The 17,281-nt window shown below is 44.2% G+C and overlaps 1 protein-coding gene across 6 annotated transcripts in view; it reads left to right on the forward strand.

Annotated features, from left to right (window-relative positions):
• The window catches only part of spata17 (spermatogenesis associated 17), a 381,466-nt gene that overhangs the window by 12,199 nt on the left and 351,986 nt on the right, over positions 1-17,281 (forward strand). For all 6 annotated transcript variants that reach the window (XM_068045058.1, XM_068045059.1, XM_068045061.1 and 3 more), the window contains exon 3: positions 11,361-11,442. In XM_068045058.1, the coding sequence (XP_067901159.1) occupies positions 11,361-11,442 (82 nt within the window). The remainder of the gene's footprint in view (positions 1-11,360; positions 11,443-17,281) is intronic.

The raw sequence follows: 17,281 nt of genomic DNA on the forward strand, positions 1-17,281 counted from the left end.
ATACAAAACCTTTCTTATGTTGTCAAAGTTTTGCCACACTTTTGTGTCAACTTTTTTTCTATTATAAATTTCCACTGCAACATTTATAATAGACATTGTCTTATATAGGTTACAAGATGTGACAATAGATGTCTGTGAGGACTCTGGCACATAAAGTTCAGTGCAGCTGTAATCTTCTCAGCCTATGACAGAGCCACCTATATCTTGGAATTGGTTTGCAAGTCTGGCTGCAAGAACGCGCATAGCTTTGTTGTGGCATTCTTTCGGAATCTTGGTGTGCAGGCAAGATACAACAGACTGGTTTGAATGTAATTTCTAAGGTGCATATGCACATGTCTATCACCTCTGATCTTTATTTTGCAGAACCTGCAATTGGAGAGGTATGCCCATAGAGATAATTTTAGCTGCACATAAATTAGGTTATTAACAGATGCATCTATATAAACAGGCACATAAGGAGCTCTTAACTAGACCAACAAAACCAAAATAACACTAACAGTGCACTGTTAAAAGATGCAGCAAAAATAGCAATATAGTTTTAGCAACAAGAAAGTAAATGAAGGGAGCAGGGCATGTCGATAGAGATCACATTATGGTGATCTCCTATTAGCATAATAATCAGGTCATTAATGAATGAAACAGCCAGATTCCTATAATAAAAATATTTGAAATTAATTTTGGACTACCTGGAAAATTTACGAATTTAGTTTTTTATTATTTATACTTATACTTTAGGTGGTCTCACACCCTTTGCTTGAATTCAATTTTAGTGACTTTGCACCTGAATTATACAATGCTTAAACTGTGAAGTGTTCCTAGTCTATAATTAATGTGGAAGAAAGAAGGAATGTCTTTTTCTTGAGCAGAGTATTGATTAAATTGGGCAGTTTGAACATTTGTCCTAAAATCTAATGTGAATTTAATTGGTTTTAAAAAAGGTAAGTACAGATAGTTTAGCACTGACTATTACTCTTTGGAAAACCATTATTGTCTAGTGCACTCAAGCTCAGTGCGAAGGAGCTACTTCCCTTTGAAATCTTGATGTTTAGAATTCATAGTACTTGGAATTCATGTCCAGGGTTGAATGAAATAAAAAGAAAGTGGAAACATAAGCAGGTTAGTCAACATCCATTAAGTTAAATTACAGTTGTAATATCCTGCCTCAAAACTGAAAGTATATCAAGCCCATTTGTAGTATAGAATCACAGAAGTTTGCCATTTTTGGATTTACTAGACCAATCCAAAATGAATCCCACTGCTTTCCTTTCTCCCACTATCCCTGCATCCTCATTTGCTTCAAATATTTATTCAGTTTTCTTTGAAAAGATGCAATGATCTCCTGCCTTAAGTACGCTCTCCTGTGAAACATTCCTTGCTCCAATAACCTGCTGTGTATAGAAATTTACCCTAAGCGTTCTCTTTCTCAATCACAATTTTAAATTGATTACTGTCATGCTAGGACCCCACCTGCCAAGAATGAAGCACATTAATTTTGTCATGAACATTGATTTTAAACTGTTACTGAAGTGAAGAAAGGACTTATTAAACAGATCAGCCGAGGCTAGAACATACATTTGCATATCAACAGATGATGCTTGTAAGGACAAAGAACCATTCCCTGACACATTCATCCCACAATGGACCTTGATCACCAGGTATTGTGTGTAAGAAGAGCATTCCAGAGACTGCTAAGGTGATACAATCCAAGACAAGATCAGGCCAGTTAGTCACATGACTAACCAGCTTGGCAACCTGGGTTTTTCTGAATTGTACAAACCGTTTGAAGTCAGAGGGTCTGTTTGCTCCAAGAGAGAAAAGTCTCCTACAGCAAACAAGGTTTAAGAATATTGGGCCCCAATGAAAAGCAAGGCCTACCTACAATCAAGGACGCTACAGTGAGCTCGAAGAATTGTAACAAAAACTCTTTAGATATTGCCTCAAACTTTTCACTTTATTTTTCTTCTCTTTTCTGTCTCTATTTGCATGTGTGTATCGCATATGCATGCTAGCCTGGGCACGTCGTGTATCCGTAGGTGTCAACTAAATTAGAGTTTAAGTTTAATAAATTTCAACTTTTCTTCTTTAAAGCTAAGAAAGCCTGTTTGTCTGGTTTCTTTGCCTTATAAGGGCGGCACAGTTGCGCAGTGGTTAGCACCGCAGCCTCAAAGCTCCAGCGACCCAGGTTCAATTCTGGGTACTGCCTGTGTGGAGTTTGCAAGTTCTCCCTGTGTCTGCGTGGGTTTTCGCCGGGTACTCTGGTTTCCTCCCACCACCAAAGACTTGCAGGTTGATAGGTAAATTGGCCATTATAAATTGCCCCCAGTATAGGTAGGTGTTAGGGGAATATAGGGACAGGTGGGGATGTGGTAGGAATATGGGATTAGTTTAGGATTAGTATAAATGGGTGGTTGATGGTCGGCACAGACTCGGTGGGCTTAAGGGCCTGTTTCAGTGCTGTATCTCTAAATAAAAAAATAATAAATAAATAAAAATAATTGGAAAGCGGTGAACAAGGATTCGCCAAGGGGGTGCTAAAAACAGTGTTTAAAATTAAATCCTGTTACAGTAAGACCAGGTGAAGGCTTCGAGGGAACTCTGGACACCTTTCTCACCTGGTCATAACAATTACAATTTGTCACACTCTCCTCAACCAAAGGACATAGTCCTTCCCTATTCACTTCATCAAAACCCTTCATAGTTATTAAAAAAAAAATTAAATGTCTGCTTAGCTGCCTGTATTGTAGCTTTTGACATGGGTAACCACACGCCATCCACTCCAATGCCTCTCCAGTGCCGTCCAGCTGAGTGGGACTGCTCTCACCAGGTTCCATTCTTGCCTCACTAATCGTAGCCAGAGTATCACTTTCAAAGGCTTCTCTTCCAGCTCCCGCACCGGTACCTCTGGTGTCCCCCAAGGATCTATCCGAGGCACCCTTCTATTTCTCATCTACGTACTATCCCTTGGCGATGACATCCAAAAGTACAGTGTTACAATCGGGTGAGGAGGGGTCACAAGGCTCCCCTCTTGTCCCTCTCCTTGTTTGACCACAAAATGCAAACACACGAATTAGGAGCAGAGGTAGGCCACTTGGCCCCTCGAGCCTGTTTCGCCATTCAATTAGGTTGTGGTTGATCTGATTGTAACCTTGACTCCACATTCCCGCCTACCCCTAATAACCTTTCACCCCCTGCTTATCAAGAATCTGTCTACCTCTGCCTTAAAAATATTTAAAGACTCTGCTTCCACTGCCTTTTGAGAAAGAGAGTTCCAAAGACTCACGACCCTCGGAGAAAAAAATTCTCATCTGTCTTAAATAGGCACTCCCTTATTTTTAAATAGTGACCCCTAGTTCTATATTCTCCCACAAGAGGAAACATCCTTTCCACATCCACCCTGTCAAGACCCCTCAGGATCTTTATATGTTTCAGTCAAGTCACCTCTTACTCTCCTAAACTCCAGCGGGTACAAGCCTAGCCTGTCCAACCTTTCCTCATAGGACAATCCGCCCATTCCAGAGTAACCCTTCTCTGAATTGCTACCAACGCATTTACATCCTTCCTTAAATAAGGAGACCAATACTGTACACAGTACTCCAGATGTGGTCTCACCAATGCCCTGTATAACTGAAGCATGACCTCCCAACTTTTGTATTCAATTCCCCTCGCAATGAACAATAACATTCTATTAGCTTTCCTAATTACTTGCTGAACCTGCAGACTAACCTTTTGCGATTCATGCATTAGGGCACCCAGATCCCTCTGCATCTTAGAGCTCTGCAATCTCTCATCATTTAGATAATAGGCTTCTTTTTTAGTCTTCCTGCCAAAATGGGCAATTTCACATTTTCCCACATTACTCTCCATTTGCCAGGTCTTTGCCCACTCCCTTAACCTAACTATATCCCTTTTTAACCTCCTTATGTTCTCTTCACAACTTACTTTCTTACCTATCTTTGTGTCCTTAGCAAATTTATCAACCATACCTTCGGTCCCTTCATCCCAGTCATTTATATAAATTGTAAAAAGTTGAAGTCTCAGCACTGATCCCCTGCAGCACACCACTCGTTACATCTTGCCAGCCATAAAATGTCCCATTTATATAAAAGAAAAATACTGCAGATGCTGGAAATCTGAAATAAATCAGAAAATGCTGGAAATACTCAGCAGGTCTGGCAGCATCTGTGGAGAGAGAAGCAGAGTTAACGTTTCAGATCTGTGACCTTTCATCAGAACTGACAAAGGTTAGAAATGTAATAGGTTTTAAGCAAGTGAGGTGGGGTGGGAGAGAACAAAAGGAAAAGCATGTGATAGGGCAGCAGGCAGGAGAGATTAAATGACAAAGATGTCGTGGGACAAAGTCAAAGGGAGTGCCAATGGTGTGGTGAAAGACGAAGCATTAGTCCAGAGAGAGTGTTAATGACAGAATAATGAACAGCTTTGTTCAAAAGCACAAACATGAAAAAACAAGTTTAAGGCAGGCACATGGTTAAAAAATAAAATAAAATAATAAAAAAAGGCCGGTCATACTCTGAGATTATTGAACTCAATGTTGAGTCCGAAAGGATGTAGACTGCCTAACCGGAAAATGAGGTGCTGTTCCTCAAGCTTGCGTTGATGTTCACTGGAACACTGCAGCAGACCAAGGACAGAAATTTGGGTGTGGTGGCAGGGTGCTGAATTGAAATGGCAAGCAACCAGAAGCTCAGGGTTATGCTTGTGGACTGAGAGGAGGTGTTCCACTAAGTGGTCACCCAATCTGCATTTGGTCTCCGCAATGTAGAGGAGACCGCTTTGTGAGTGGCGCATACAGTATACTAAATTGAAAGAAATACAAGTAAATCGCTGCTTTGCCTGGCTGGAGTGTTTGGGGCCTTGGATGGTGAGGAAAAAGGAGGTAAAAGGGCAGGTATTGCAATTGCAGGAAGTGTATGGGAAGGTGCCGTGGGAAGGGGACGAGGTGTTGGGGGTAATGGAGGAGTGGACCAGGATGTCATGGAGGGAGTGATCCTTTTGGAATGCTGCCAGGGGAGTGGAGGGGAAGATGCGTTTGGTGCTGGCATTACACTGAAGGTGGCAGAAATGGCAAAGGATGAACCTTTTGGATGTGCAGGCTGATGGGGTGGCAAGTGAGGACAAGGGGAACCCTGTCGCGGTTGTGGGTGTGAGGGGAAGGGGTGAGGGCAGAAGTGTGGGAAATGGGTCGACACAGTTGAGAGCCCTGTCGACCACAGTGGAAGATATATCTGAAGCGCTGTAGTGGAAGGTTGCATCTTCAGACCAGATGTGGCGGAGACTGGGAGAATGGACTGGAGTCCTCGCAGGAAGCAGGGTGTGAGGAAGTGTAGACAAGGTAGCCGTGGGAGTCGGTGGGCTTTTAATGAATATTAGTGGACCCATTTATGCCTACTCTGTTTCCTGTTAGCTAGCCAATTTTCTATCGATGCCAATATGTTAACCCCTACACCATGAGCGTTTATTTTCCACAATAACCTTTGATGTGGCACCTTATCAAATGCCTTCTGGAAATCGAAGTACAATACATCCATCGGTTTCCCTTTATCCTCATTACATGTTATTTCTTCAAAGAACTTCAATAAATTGGTTAAACATGATTTCCCTATCACAAAACCACATTGACTCTACCCCCTGATTACCTGCAATTGCAAGGTTCTCCTCTTGTCCCTCTCCTTGTTGACCGCAAAAAGGTTTATTTCTTTTAAACAGTGAATGTGCTTACCAATTCAATGAGTTTTCAAGCCTTTATGTGCTATGATCATAAAAGAACCAATCGGACATGTTTTCTTGAGTTTAAACAAGAAGGAAGTGAGTTTATTGTTCTTAAAATTTAGTTTAGTTTAGTTTAGAGATACAGCACTGAAACAGGCCCTTCGGCCCACCGAGTCTGTGCCGACCATCAACCACCCATTTATACTAATCCTACACTAATTCCATATTCCTACCACATCCCCACCTGTCCCTATATTTCCCTACCACCTACCTATACTAGGGGCAATTTATAATGGCCAATTTACCTATCAACCTACAAGTCTTTGGCATGTGGGAGGAAACCGGAGCACCCAGAGGAAACCCACGCAGACACAGGGAGAACTTGCAAACTCCACACAGGCAGTACCCAGAATTGAACCCGGGTCGCTGGAGCTGTGAGGCTGCGGTGCTAACCACTGTGCCGCCCCTAAAATCTAAACCCTCTCTCTGTCTCTCTCCCAAGTACACGGACAACAGCCAGATTTACCTCATCATCACCTCTCTCAACTCCTCCACTGTTGGTAAATTATTTGACATCTAGTACTGGATGAGCAGAAATTTCTCAAATTAAATATTGGGAATACTGAAGCCATTGTTTTCAGTGCCCACTCCAAACTCCATTTCCTAATTACCAACTCCATCCCGCTCCCTAGCAATAGTCTGAGACTAAACCAGTTTGTTCACAATCTTAGTGTCAGGTTTGACCCCAAGTTGAGCTTCCGACTACATATTCCAGACCCACTGCAATGTGGTTGACTATTAAATTCCCTCTGAAATGGCCTACCAAACCAGTCAGTTGTATCTACCCACTACGAAATCGATAAAGAATGAAACCGGACAGACCACCCAGCATTGACCTAGGCGCCAGAAACGACAACGGCAAACCCAGTCCTGTCGACCCTGCAAAGTCCTCTTTACTAACATCTGGGGACTTGTGCCAAAGTTGGGAGAGCTGTTCCACAGACAAGTCAAGCAACAACCTGACATAATGATACTTGCGGAATTATACCTTACAGACAACGTCCCAGACACTGCCATCACCATCCTTGGGTATGTCCTGTCCCACTGACACAGTGGTATACAGTTGGGAGGGAATTGCCCTGGGAGTCCTCAACATCGACCCCGGTCCCCATGAAGTCTCATGGCATCAGGTCAAACGTGGGCAAGGAAACCTCCTGCTGATTACCTCCTGAGGGTGCTGAGGGTGGGGGACTGCAATGTCCATCACCAAGAGTGGCTCGGTAGCACCACTACTGACCCAGCTGGCTGAGTCCTAAAGGACATAGCTGCTAGACTAGGTACGCGGCAGGTGGTGTCAGAACCAACAAGAAGGAAGAACATACTTGACCTCGTCCTCACCAATCTGCCTGCCACAAGTGCATCTGTCCATGGCAGAATTGGTTGGAGTGACCACCGCGCAGTCCTTGTGGAGACAAAGTCCCGCCTTCACATTGAGGCTACCCTCCATTGTGTTGTGTGGTAATACCACTGCACTAAATGGGATAGATTTTGAACAGATCTAGCAATGCACAACTGGGCATCCATGAGGTGCTGTGGGCCATCAGCAGCAGCAGAATTGTACTCGACCACAATCTGTAAATGGCCTGGCATATCCCCCACTCTACCATTACCATCAAGCCAGGAGACCAACCCTGCTTCAATGAGGAGTGCAGGAGGGCATGCCAGGAACAGCACCAGGCATACATCAAAATGAGGTGTCAACCTGGTGAAGCTACAACCCAGGACTACTTGCATGCCAAACTGCATAAGCAGCATGCGATAGACACAGCTAAGCGAATCCCATAAGCAATGGATCAGATCTAAGCTCTGCAGTCCTGCCAAGTCCAGCCGTGAATGGTGGTGGACAATTAAACAACTAACTAACTGGAGGAAGTGGCTCCACAAATATCCCCATCCTCAATGATGGGGGAGCCCAGCACATCAGTGCAAAAGATCAGGCTGAAGCATTTGCAACAATCTTCAGTCAGAACTGCCGAGTTGATGATCCATCTCCGCCTCCTCCTGAAGTCCCCAGCATCACAGATGCCAGACTTCAGTCAATTCGATTCACTCCGCATGATATCAAAGAACGACTGAGGGCACTGGATACTGCAAAGACTATCGGCCCTGACAATATTCTGGCAATAGTACTGAAGATTTCTACTCCAGAACCTGCTCGCCACTAGCCAGTACATCTACAACACTGGCATCTACCCGGCAATGTGGAAAATTGCCCAGGTATGTCCTGTACACAAAAAGCAGGACAAGTCCAACCGGCCAACTACTGCCCATCAGTCCTCCCTAAATCATCAGTAAAGTGATGGAAGGTGTCATCAACAGTGCTATCAAGCGGCACTTGCTTAGCAATAACCTGCTCAGTATCACTCAGTTTGAGTTCCGCCAGCGTCACTCAGCTCTTGGTCCAAACATGGACGAAAGAGCTGAACTCGAGGTGACATGAGAGTGACTGTCCTTGTCATCAAGGCAGCATTTCACCAAGTATGGCATCAAGGAGCCTTAGCAAAACTGGAGTCAATGGGAATCGGGGAAAACTCTCCGCTGGTTGGAGTCATACCTAGCACAAAGGAAGATGATTGTGGTTGTTGCAAGTCAATCACCTCAGCTCCAGGACATCACTGCAGGAGTTCCTCAGGATAGTGTCCTGGGCCCAACCATCTTCAGCTGCTTCGTCAATGACCTTTCTTCAATCATAAAGTCAGAAGTGGGGATGTTCGCTGATGATTGCACAATGTTCAGCACCATTCACGACTCCTGAGGTACTGAAGCAGTCCGTGTAGAAATGCAGCAAGACCTGGACAATATCCAGGTTTGGGCTGATAAGTGGCAAGTAACATTCGCGCCACACAAGTGCCAGGCAATGACCATCTCCAACAAGAGAGAATCTAACCATCTCCCCTTGACATTCAACGGCATTACCATCGGTGAATCCCCCACTATCAGTGACGCAGTGGTTAGAACCGCAGCCTCACAGCTCCAGCGACCCGGATTCAATTCTGGGTACTGCCTGTGTGGAGTTTGCAAGTTCTCCCTGTGTCTGCGTGGGTTTCCTCTGGGTGCTCCGGTTTCCTCCCACATGCCAAAGACTTGCAGGTTGGTAGGTAAATTGGCCATTATAAATTGCCCCTAGTATAGGTAGGTGGTAGGGAAATATAGGGACAGGTGGGGATGTGGTAGGGATATGGGATTAGTGTAGGATTAGTATAAATGGGTGGTTGATGGTCGGCACAGACTCTGTGGGCCGAAGGGCCTGTTTCAGTGCTGTATCTCTAAATAAAAAAATAAGACCGCCTATTTCTACCTCTGTAACAGCCACTATCTCAGCTCATCTGCTGCTAAAACCCTCATTCATGCCTTCATTACCTCTAGACTAGACTATTCAAAAATACTTCTGGCTGGTCTCCCACATTCTACTCTCCTTGAACTTGAGGTCATCCAAAACTCTGCTGCCGTATCCTAACTCACACCAAGTCCCATTCACCTACCACCCCTGTGTTCAGTGGCCTACATTGGCTGCCAGTCAAGCAATGTCTTGATTTCAAAATTCTCATCCTTGTTTTCAAATCTTCTGCCCTTCTCTGTAATCTCTTGCAGCTGCAGAAGTCTCAGACATATGAACTCAACTAATTCTGGCCTCGTGAGCATCCCCGATTTTAATCGCTCCACCATTGGTGGCCACGCCTTCAGTTGCCTAGGACCCTCCCTACACCTCTGCTCCTCTCTACCTCGCTTTTCTCCTTTAAGACACTCCTTAAAACCTACCACTTTGACCAAGGCTTTGGTCATCTGGCCTAACTTCACCTTATGTGGCTCAGTGTCATATTTTCTTGTATAATGCACCTTGGGATGTTTTTATCACGTTTAAAAATGGTACCTAAATATTTGGTGGTGGTTCCAGTATCTCATGTTTTTGGAGAAAATTTTCAGCTCTTGCTGAGATGATCAACAGACAGAAGGCTGAGCAATCACTGTGTTTAACAACGTATTATTACACGAGTTAGCATCATGCTGTTGATTTCTATTTTTCTATTTTTAAATATATGATGTATTATAAATCAACCATAGAGTGATGGGATTTACATCTGCAATTCCATACATGGTGGGTTCTCAATCTTGTGTTCCTGGGAAGGCCCACAGGGAAGAAAGGAAAGTCAATGAGCCTGTTACCTGGGTTGCTTTTGCACATCTCCCAGCACTAGGCTATGTAGCAGCATTGATGAAAGCTTAGTAGTAGTTCTCTAGCCTATGCTTTTAGCCAAAAACGCTGTGTGATGTGAAAAGACCACAGGGAGGGAAACTAGGGAAGAAAATTATATTTTAAATAATTTACAGAACTAAAAAGGACCAATTTATTGGTAATAAACTTTAAAAAGCATTTTTAAAAAAATCTATATAATGGCATTATTTCATGACAATCACATCAGCAATTGTCCAGGGTTAACTATGAAATTTCCCTACCTAACCTAGGAAACGTTATACTAGAGGGAGCATGGCATCATAGTGCACTGCATCATTGATGAATAGGGTAGGATTTTGCCGTTTGGGTCGGGGCCGTGACATCGGGGTCATATGTCATAGCGATACAGCACTGAAACAGGCCCTTCGGCCCACCGACTCTGTGCCGACCAACAACCACCCATTTATACTAACCCTACTGTAATCCCATATTCCCTACCATCTACCTACACTATGGGCAATTTACAATGGCCAATTTACCTAGCAACCCTCAAATGGGGGTCACAATCCTGCACTCTGGGGGAAACAGTCACTTAGCAGTGAGTTTCTTTTCCTGAATTAGCCAATTAGTGGACAGAGGGCAGCGTGCCATCCAATTAAGGAAAGCAAGCTGACTCTCGAAGCTGGAGGGCCAATAGGAGGCCCTCCAACTCGGCATGATATGAAGCCTGGAGTTTAGGTCAGAAAGATGGGGGGAACCTCCAATTTGAGGCGCCCTTTCTGCACATTTTAAAACTTAAATTTAAAAATGGCCTCAGCAGCTCGGCCACCTTTGTGGAGGGGTTTCTCTCTCGGGATGGCCTGCGAGTGCAGCTGAAACCGGCATGTGGGGAGGACCTCAAAGTCTGCCTGGAGCGTTGGTCCCTCTGAATGCTGCCCGGAGGCCACCTCCAGGCAGTTGGCCTGGTCTGCAGTGCCTTGGGGGCCTGCAGACCAACTGGAAAATTCCAGTCAGCTTCTGACAATAGACCTTAATTGGCTTTTTAATCTGCTTAATTGGCTTCCTGCTGCTTGTGGGCAGGTGGCTCTTCGGCCACCGATCCCACCTCCAGGAAAATGACCCAGGGCGATGCTGCTGGCATGTTGGCAGACGGGGCAAATTTTCGTGCCCGCCCACATCCGTATTTGTCCCCATCTGGGGGAGAAAATACTGCCCATAATGTCATGCAAGCACAAGTTGCAAGTTGAGTATAGTACTTTGCTGAATTCTTACAAGATAACTCTGTTCAGACATTGCTGCCCTGCATCATGCAAATAGAAAAATTACTTTTTAATATAAAATTTTCAAAATCTAAATTTAACATCAAAGTTAATTATATAACTTCTATTTTCTTCAACAGATACCTGCAAAAAATAGCAATCGTCATTCAGAAAACATGGCGAGGATATCGTAGCAGGGTGCATTTCAGAACCATGGTGCAGGTAAAGACTTTCATTTTATTAGGGAATTCTAATTCATTCAGCTCTTTACAAAGATCCATTTAAAAATGGATGATTTAGTCTTATTAAAGGACACTCTGTCCAATTTGGATATGTTTGATCCCTTCCACAATGTTTAATTGAAATGTTTGGACATATAGGCCAACCTCAGGTTGTTTTAGTTTCTTGGTGAGAGATTGGGCTAGATAGTCTCTGCTTTTGAGCACTGAGAGTGCCATTAGAGATCCAAAATGGGCACTCTTGTGATGAGAAGTCCACCAGATGCTATCTTGGTAAAAACTTTATCGCGCATGCAGCTAATGTCCACTGGAAGTATGCACAGCAGGCAGATCATGATGCCAATCAGCACACAATGCTCATTTGACACCAGAGCTGCCATTTGGAGCTCTGCACTCCAGCTGACACCCTTTCTTAAGCTCACATAGCTGAACACGCAGTAAGCACCAAGAATCCCACAAACCACCAGAGGCGCTATTTAAAAGGATCATTAACTACTTAGAGTTTAGTTGCTGGTTGATTTCTTAAATAGAATTACATAGAATATACAGCATAGAAACAGGCCACTTGGCCCAACCATCCCATGCTGGCATTTATGCTTCACTCAAATCTCCTCTCCTCCTTCCTCATCTAACTATTGGCATAACCCTCTATTTCCTTCTCCCTCATATCCTTATCTAGTTTTCCCTTAAATGCATCAATACTACTCATCCCAACTTCCTGTGGTATTTCCGCAATCCCAGCACTCTGGAAAAAAGAAGTTTCTTTTGATTTCCTTATTTGATTTCCTGGTAACTATCTTATATTGATGGCCTCTATTTTGTTCTTCCCACAAATGAAAACACTTGTCTATTCTTACAGGGCCTTTAATTTTCCACGACCTCTGTTAGGTCACGCCTCAGCCTTCTCTTTTCAAGAGAAAACCTTTCCTAATAGCTATAACCTCACTTGCTGGTATTATCCTTGTCAATCCTTTTAGCACCCTCTACAGTGCCTCCATATCTTTTTGGAAATCTAGATACATTACATGTACAGACTGCATTATCCTTGCTGCTACAATTTTGCATATTTTTTCCATAGTTGTTTCAACTATGGGCAGCACAGTGGCGCAGTGGTTAGCACCGCAGCCTCACAGCTCCAGGGACCCGGGTTCGATTCCGGGTACTGCCTGTGTGGAGTTTGCAAGTTCTCCCTGTGTCTGCGTGGGTTTTCTCCGGGTGCTCCGGTTTCCTCCCACAAGCCAAAAGACTTGCAGGTTGATAGGTAAATTGGCCATTATAAATTGTCACTAGTATAGGTAGGTGGTAGGGAAATATAGGGACAGGTGGGGATGGTTGGTAGGAATATGGGATTAGTGTAGGATTAGTATAAATGGGTGGTTGATGGTCGGCACAGACTCGGTGGGCCGAAGGGCCTGTTTCAGTGCTGTATCTCTAATCTAATCAATTTTCTAAAGTCTACAGGGAGTGGTGTGACAGGTGCTGACTTTTGCTGACTCCTAGGCTTCTGCACAAGCCAGTTTCTACCAGACATGGGTACACTAGTAGACCTTCCTCTTGGAATCAAGCATGACTGTGAAAATAAGCAGAGTATTCACATGATGTTGGCAGCAGTCTGAGATTATATGAAGGCTAGCTGACCTTGCATGACAGCAATCTGAGTTTCTGCTGCAGCACTCAGACTTCTGGTGGCATCTGTCATGACATGCTGTATCATGGTTGGGTTCACAAGTCTGTTGGTGGAATTGGGCGCCGGTTCCATGCTCTGCTCAAAGCTTGTTGGTGGCGGACTTTTCCATGCCCCTTGACATTAAATGCAGGCTTTCCAATACACCAAGTTTTTCATTATGTACACACATCAGTCTTCAATAGTCTGGCCAATTGAAGTCCTCCTCTGAGTCCCCTGCAGCAAAAATTTGCAACCACACCATCTAGCGAGCTGACACCTCCGCTATCCATGACCCCTGCCCTGGTTGCAGCGCATTTGTGCCCGGTGTCTCACCGCATGCAGATCCTGCCTCTGTGCTGTCCTCTTAATGTATGCACAGGGTCAGTATCTGAGTTGGTGGCTGCAAGTATGAAATATGAAGTATGTGTCTTCATCACTCTCTTGATCTTCCTCCACTGCCTGGCCAGGTAAAGGTAAGGCTGCAGTGAGGGGAGAAGGGGTGGGGGAAAGTAAGAAGTATATACTTACACCATCTGCAGCTTGTACTTCAGAAGAGATTGTGGGATGAGGCGGCAGTGTAATGTGAGAAAGAGGATTAGGTATGAGGATACCATCATTTTCAATAGATTCAGTCAGCCCTGCTCCTGGCCATGGCCTCAGCAGTGGCCCTTCCAATAATGTGGATTAGAGCATGCAGGCGTGCCTCTCCCCATCCAGTTGGTTCCTGCTGCCTCTGCTTGTGCATCACTTCTGCAAGAGAGAAGGACGTTTGTCATTGAGTGTCATGCAATATGTTCGGGTGGAGTGGCGCCATGGTTTAGTAGCTGGCCGTGTGTGCAAGCTATGAGATGTGAGGCTTGCAACAGTGCTAAGTATGTGAAGGTAAGGTGAAGCATATGAATGTTAGCTATGAGTCCTGACTGTTAGAGATTGTTGGTAGGAGCGTGATGGGGGGTGTAGTGATTTGAACAGTGGCTGAGGCTAATAAGTTATGGCATTTGAAGAGGCATTCACTGACCTTGCCCACACATGTAAGCTCATTAAACTTCTTGTGACTCTGCATCTCAGTCCTTGGGGCTGCACTCCTGGCATGACTTCCATGGCTATCTGCTCCCACTGCCTTCTCACTGTGTGTTTGGAGGGCCTCCAGGCCCCCAATGGATAGAGGATGTTTCTCCTTTCCACCCCCACCACCAGGACCTCCAGTGTAGTATAAGGGTATGAAAGGGTTAATCTTGAGGGAGTGTAAAGGTTACTGCCACCATGATGATGTAAGAGATCATGTGGGAGAGACCCAAGAACAGATGCAGCATGGCTTTTGAAGGAGGCGCACAGACTAGTGTGGAGTGTATATAGTTATGAAATAAATATTAATGTTTAAATACTACAGTCTACGAACCTCTCTGGTAGCCTCAATAAGGTGACAGCATACAGAACCAAGCATATAACATGTTGATCATGTGGGATGGTGAACAGCGATGGAATCGTGATCAGCGGTGAGATCCTATATCCTGAAGAAAAAGTTTGAAGCAACTACCATCCTTCAACAAGAAGAGACATTTTAAAGTAACTTGCTGAAAAGAAAAACTACAGACCTTAAGAGACAGAAGCTGCATGGAACAGAAGCGTGGCTGCCTGCAAATCAATTAATCGGCGAGTCATAGTGCTGATGGCCGAGGAATCCCAATTTTTTTAAAAAGCCTTTGAAGAGCTTAAATTAATTGCCTAAGGCATCGTGTGTGAGCGAGAAAAAAGAAACTGGGTAGACCCAATCCCTCATTCTGGTTAAATGCGAGGGCAAAGAGCAGGAAAACCCCGATAAGCATGCGAGCTGTCAAAAAGCATGGGGAAACCCCCCAAACGCAGCAGGGAAATTTCATTAACGCAGCCAAGCCTGCAAACGAAAAATAACCTGCAGCTCTCAAAGAAAGTGGAAAACCCGAGAACAATCTGTTGAAACAGCAGGGAGAACTCTGAAACAGCTGTGTCAAGTCCATTAGACAAGCTGAATAAACAAATAGTGAAGTGCTTAAGTAAAGGGAAAAACCCTAGAAAAGCCTATTTAGAAACAACAGGGGACACTCAAACACCTGTTATACTCCATTAAAGCAAGCTAACCTGAAAAAAATGATTTTCTTAAAGGGGAAGATTTTTTCTTAAAGTCTATGAAATAAAACAACATGCATCAAAAATTGGGAATGCCAGAGAGTTTCAAAAGTCATGAGGGATCCAATCAGACTCAAAACTGGGTATTATGAAGAAAAAGGCTTCTCGGATATAGAATTGCATCTAAATTGGACAGCAGGTCTGAAGCAGAGCAAGTGAATATATTATATTCAATTGGTGCTATAGCTGATATAATAGCAAGACAAAGTATTAATGAAACATCTGCTAAATTCAGCGAAGTTTCAAAAGCTTGTGATTCCTATTTCAATTTGCACAGCAATACGATTCTTGAAAGAGCAAAATTCAACAAAAGGGTCCAAAAATTAATACCAGTGGCAAAAAAGAATTGCGTTATCTACATGGATGGTCAGAGACTAAAGCATGATACCAACCCAACATACTTGGGAGTGACTCTGGAGAGGACTTAGTCCTTCCAGAAGCATCTGAAGAAAACAGCAGAAAAGGTCAAAACCGGAAACAACCCATTAACCAAACTTGCTGGAGCTACGTGGGGTGCTGTTGCCACAACATCCAGACCCCAGCACTTGTCCCATCATACTCAGCAGCAGAGTACTATGCACCTGTCTGGCATAGGTCATCACACACATATCTTGTTGATACTTAATTGAATGCAACAACACACATCATAACTGGAACCCTCCGCTCAACACCCCTCCACTGGCTTCCTGTCCTTGCAAACATTACTCCCCCACACATCCGCCAACTGATGAAAACCCACAAGCTGGTTGAAACCGTCCATGCTGCACCTCACTTACCACTTCATAATGGCATGTGCAATCCACCTACTGCCCACCTTCTATCTCGGCGCCCCATATGGATCAACCTTCCTGCGCAAGATCTACCAGCAGACATCCTTTGGGTCAAGGAATGAGAAACACAGGAAGTCACCAACAACTTCCTTGTGACAAACACTATCTGTCGAATGGCAGGCTTTGTACTACCACGGCGAGGTTGGCCCTTGCTAAACCAGTTCAGGACAAGCCAGGGTCTCTGTGCAGTCAACCTCCACTGCTGGGGCCTCATTACAAACCTCTTCTGCACTTGTGAAGAGACACAAACAATGCTGCGCATTGCTGAGGAGTGACCCCTTTACAGACTAAATGGCAGACTAATCACCTTGGTTTCAGAAACCTCCTGCAACTGTTCAGTTCCTTTGCCAGAGCGCTGAAATAGAAGCACCAGGAAAAAAGATGCACTGTGGGGGGAGGGAGGGAGGGGGTGGGGGGAAGCAACAGATGCCTCTAAACCCTGCCAGCGATGTGGCGAAAAAAGTACCCAGAGGCATGAACTATGTCCTGCCAATCGAGCAGAATGCTTTTTATTGCAGAAAAATGGGGCATTTCAGTAAAGTGTGCCAAAATAACATCCTCAAGTTCTAAAGGAAAAGCATTTAAAAATAGAGGTTAATGAAGTTAAACAACCTCCTGCAAGCAGACCAATTGAAATACTTTCTTGGCGAGATCAATGATCCAAATCAAACATTTTGGTCTGCAGACGTAGATGTCAACAGACATATCAAGTGTAACATTCCTATCAAAGAGTTGTGGCTTTCCACACACTTTCTGCAACCAGCAGAAACTCAGATATGGCCCTGGAGGGGTTGAACTTGAAGTAAAGTGGAAGTTACAGGCAACACTTCAGTAAAAGGGAAAGCAGATATTAGAAACACTGCATGTCCTAAGAAATCAGGAGTTCTCACTCCGAAGCAGAAGAGCTTGCATTGACCTTCAACCTGTTATGAAAACCCACATGCCAAGAGGGAAATATTAATTTCATCAATTGGAACTTTGCCTGAGACTTTAATGGAAATTCTTAAAAATAACTTATTTTAAAACGGGTAATCTGGCAGCCAAAATGGCCATCGCAATTTGCACGTGAATCAACAGAGCAGATCGGAGACAAATATGATTGACTAAACCTAGCCAGAACACCGGGGTGCTCTCATTCAATTAGCTAAGATAGCCTTATC

Source organism: Heterodontus francisci, chromosome 13 (genome assembly GCF_036365525.1).
Source record: "Heterodontus francisci isolate sHetFra1 chromosome 13, sHetFra1.hap1, whole genome shotgun sequence".
Taxonomy (NCBI): domain Eukaryota; kingdom Metazoa; phylum Chordata; class Chondrichthyes; order Heterodontiformes; family Heterodontidae; genus Heterodontus; species Heterodontus francisci.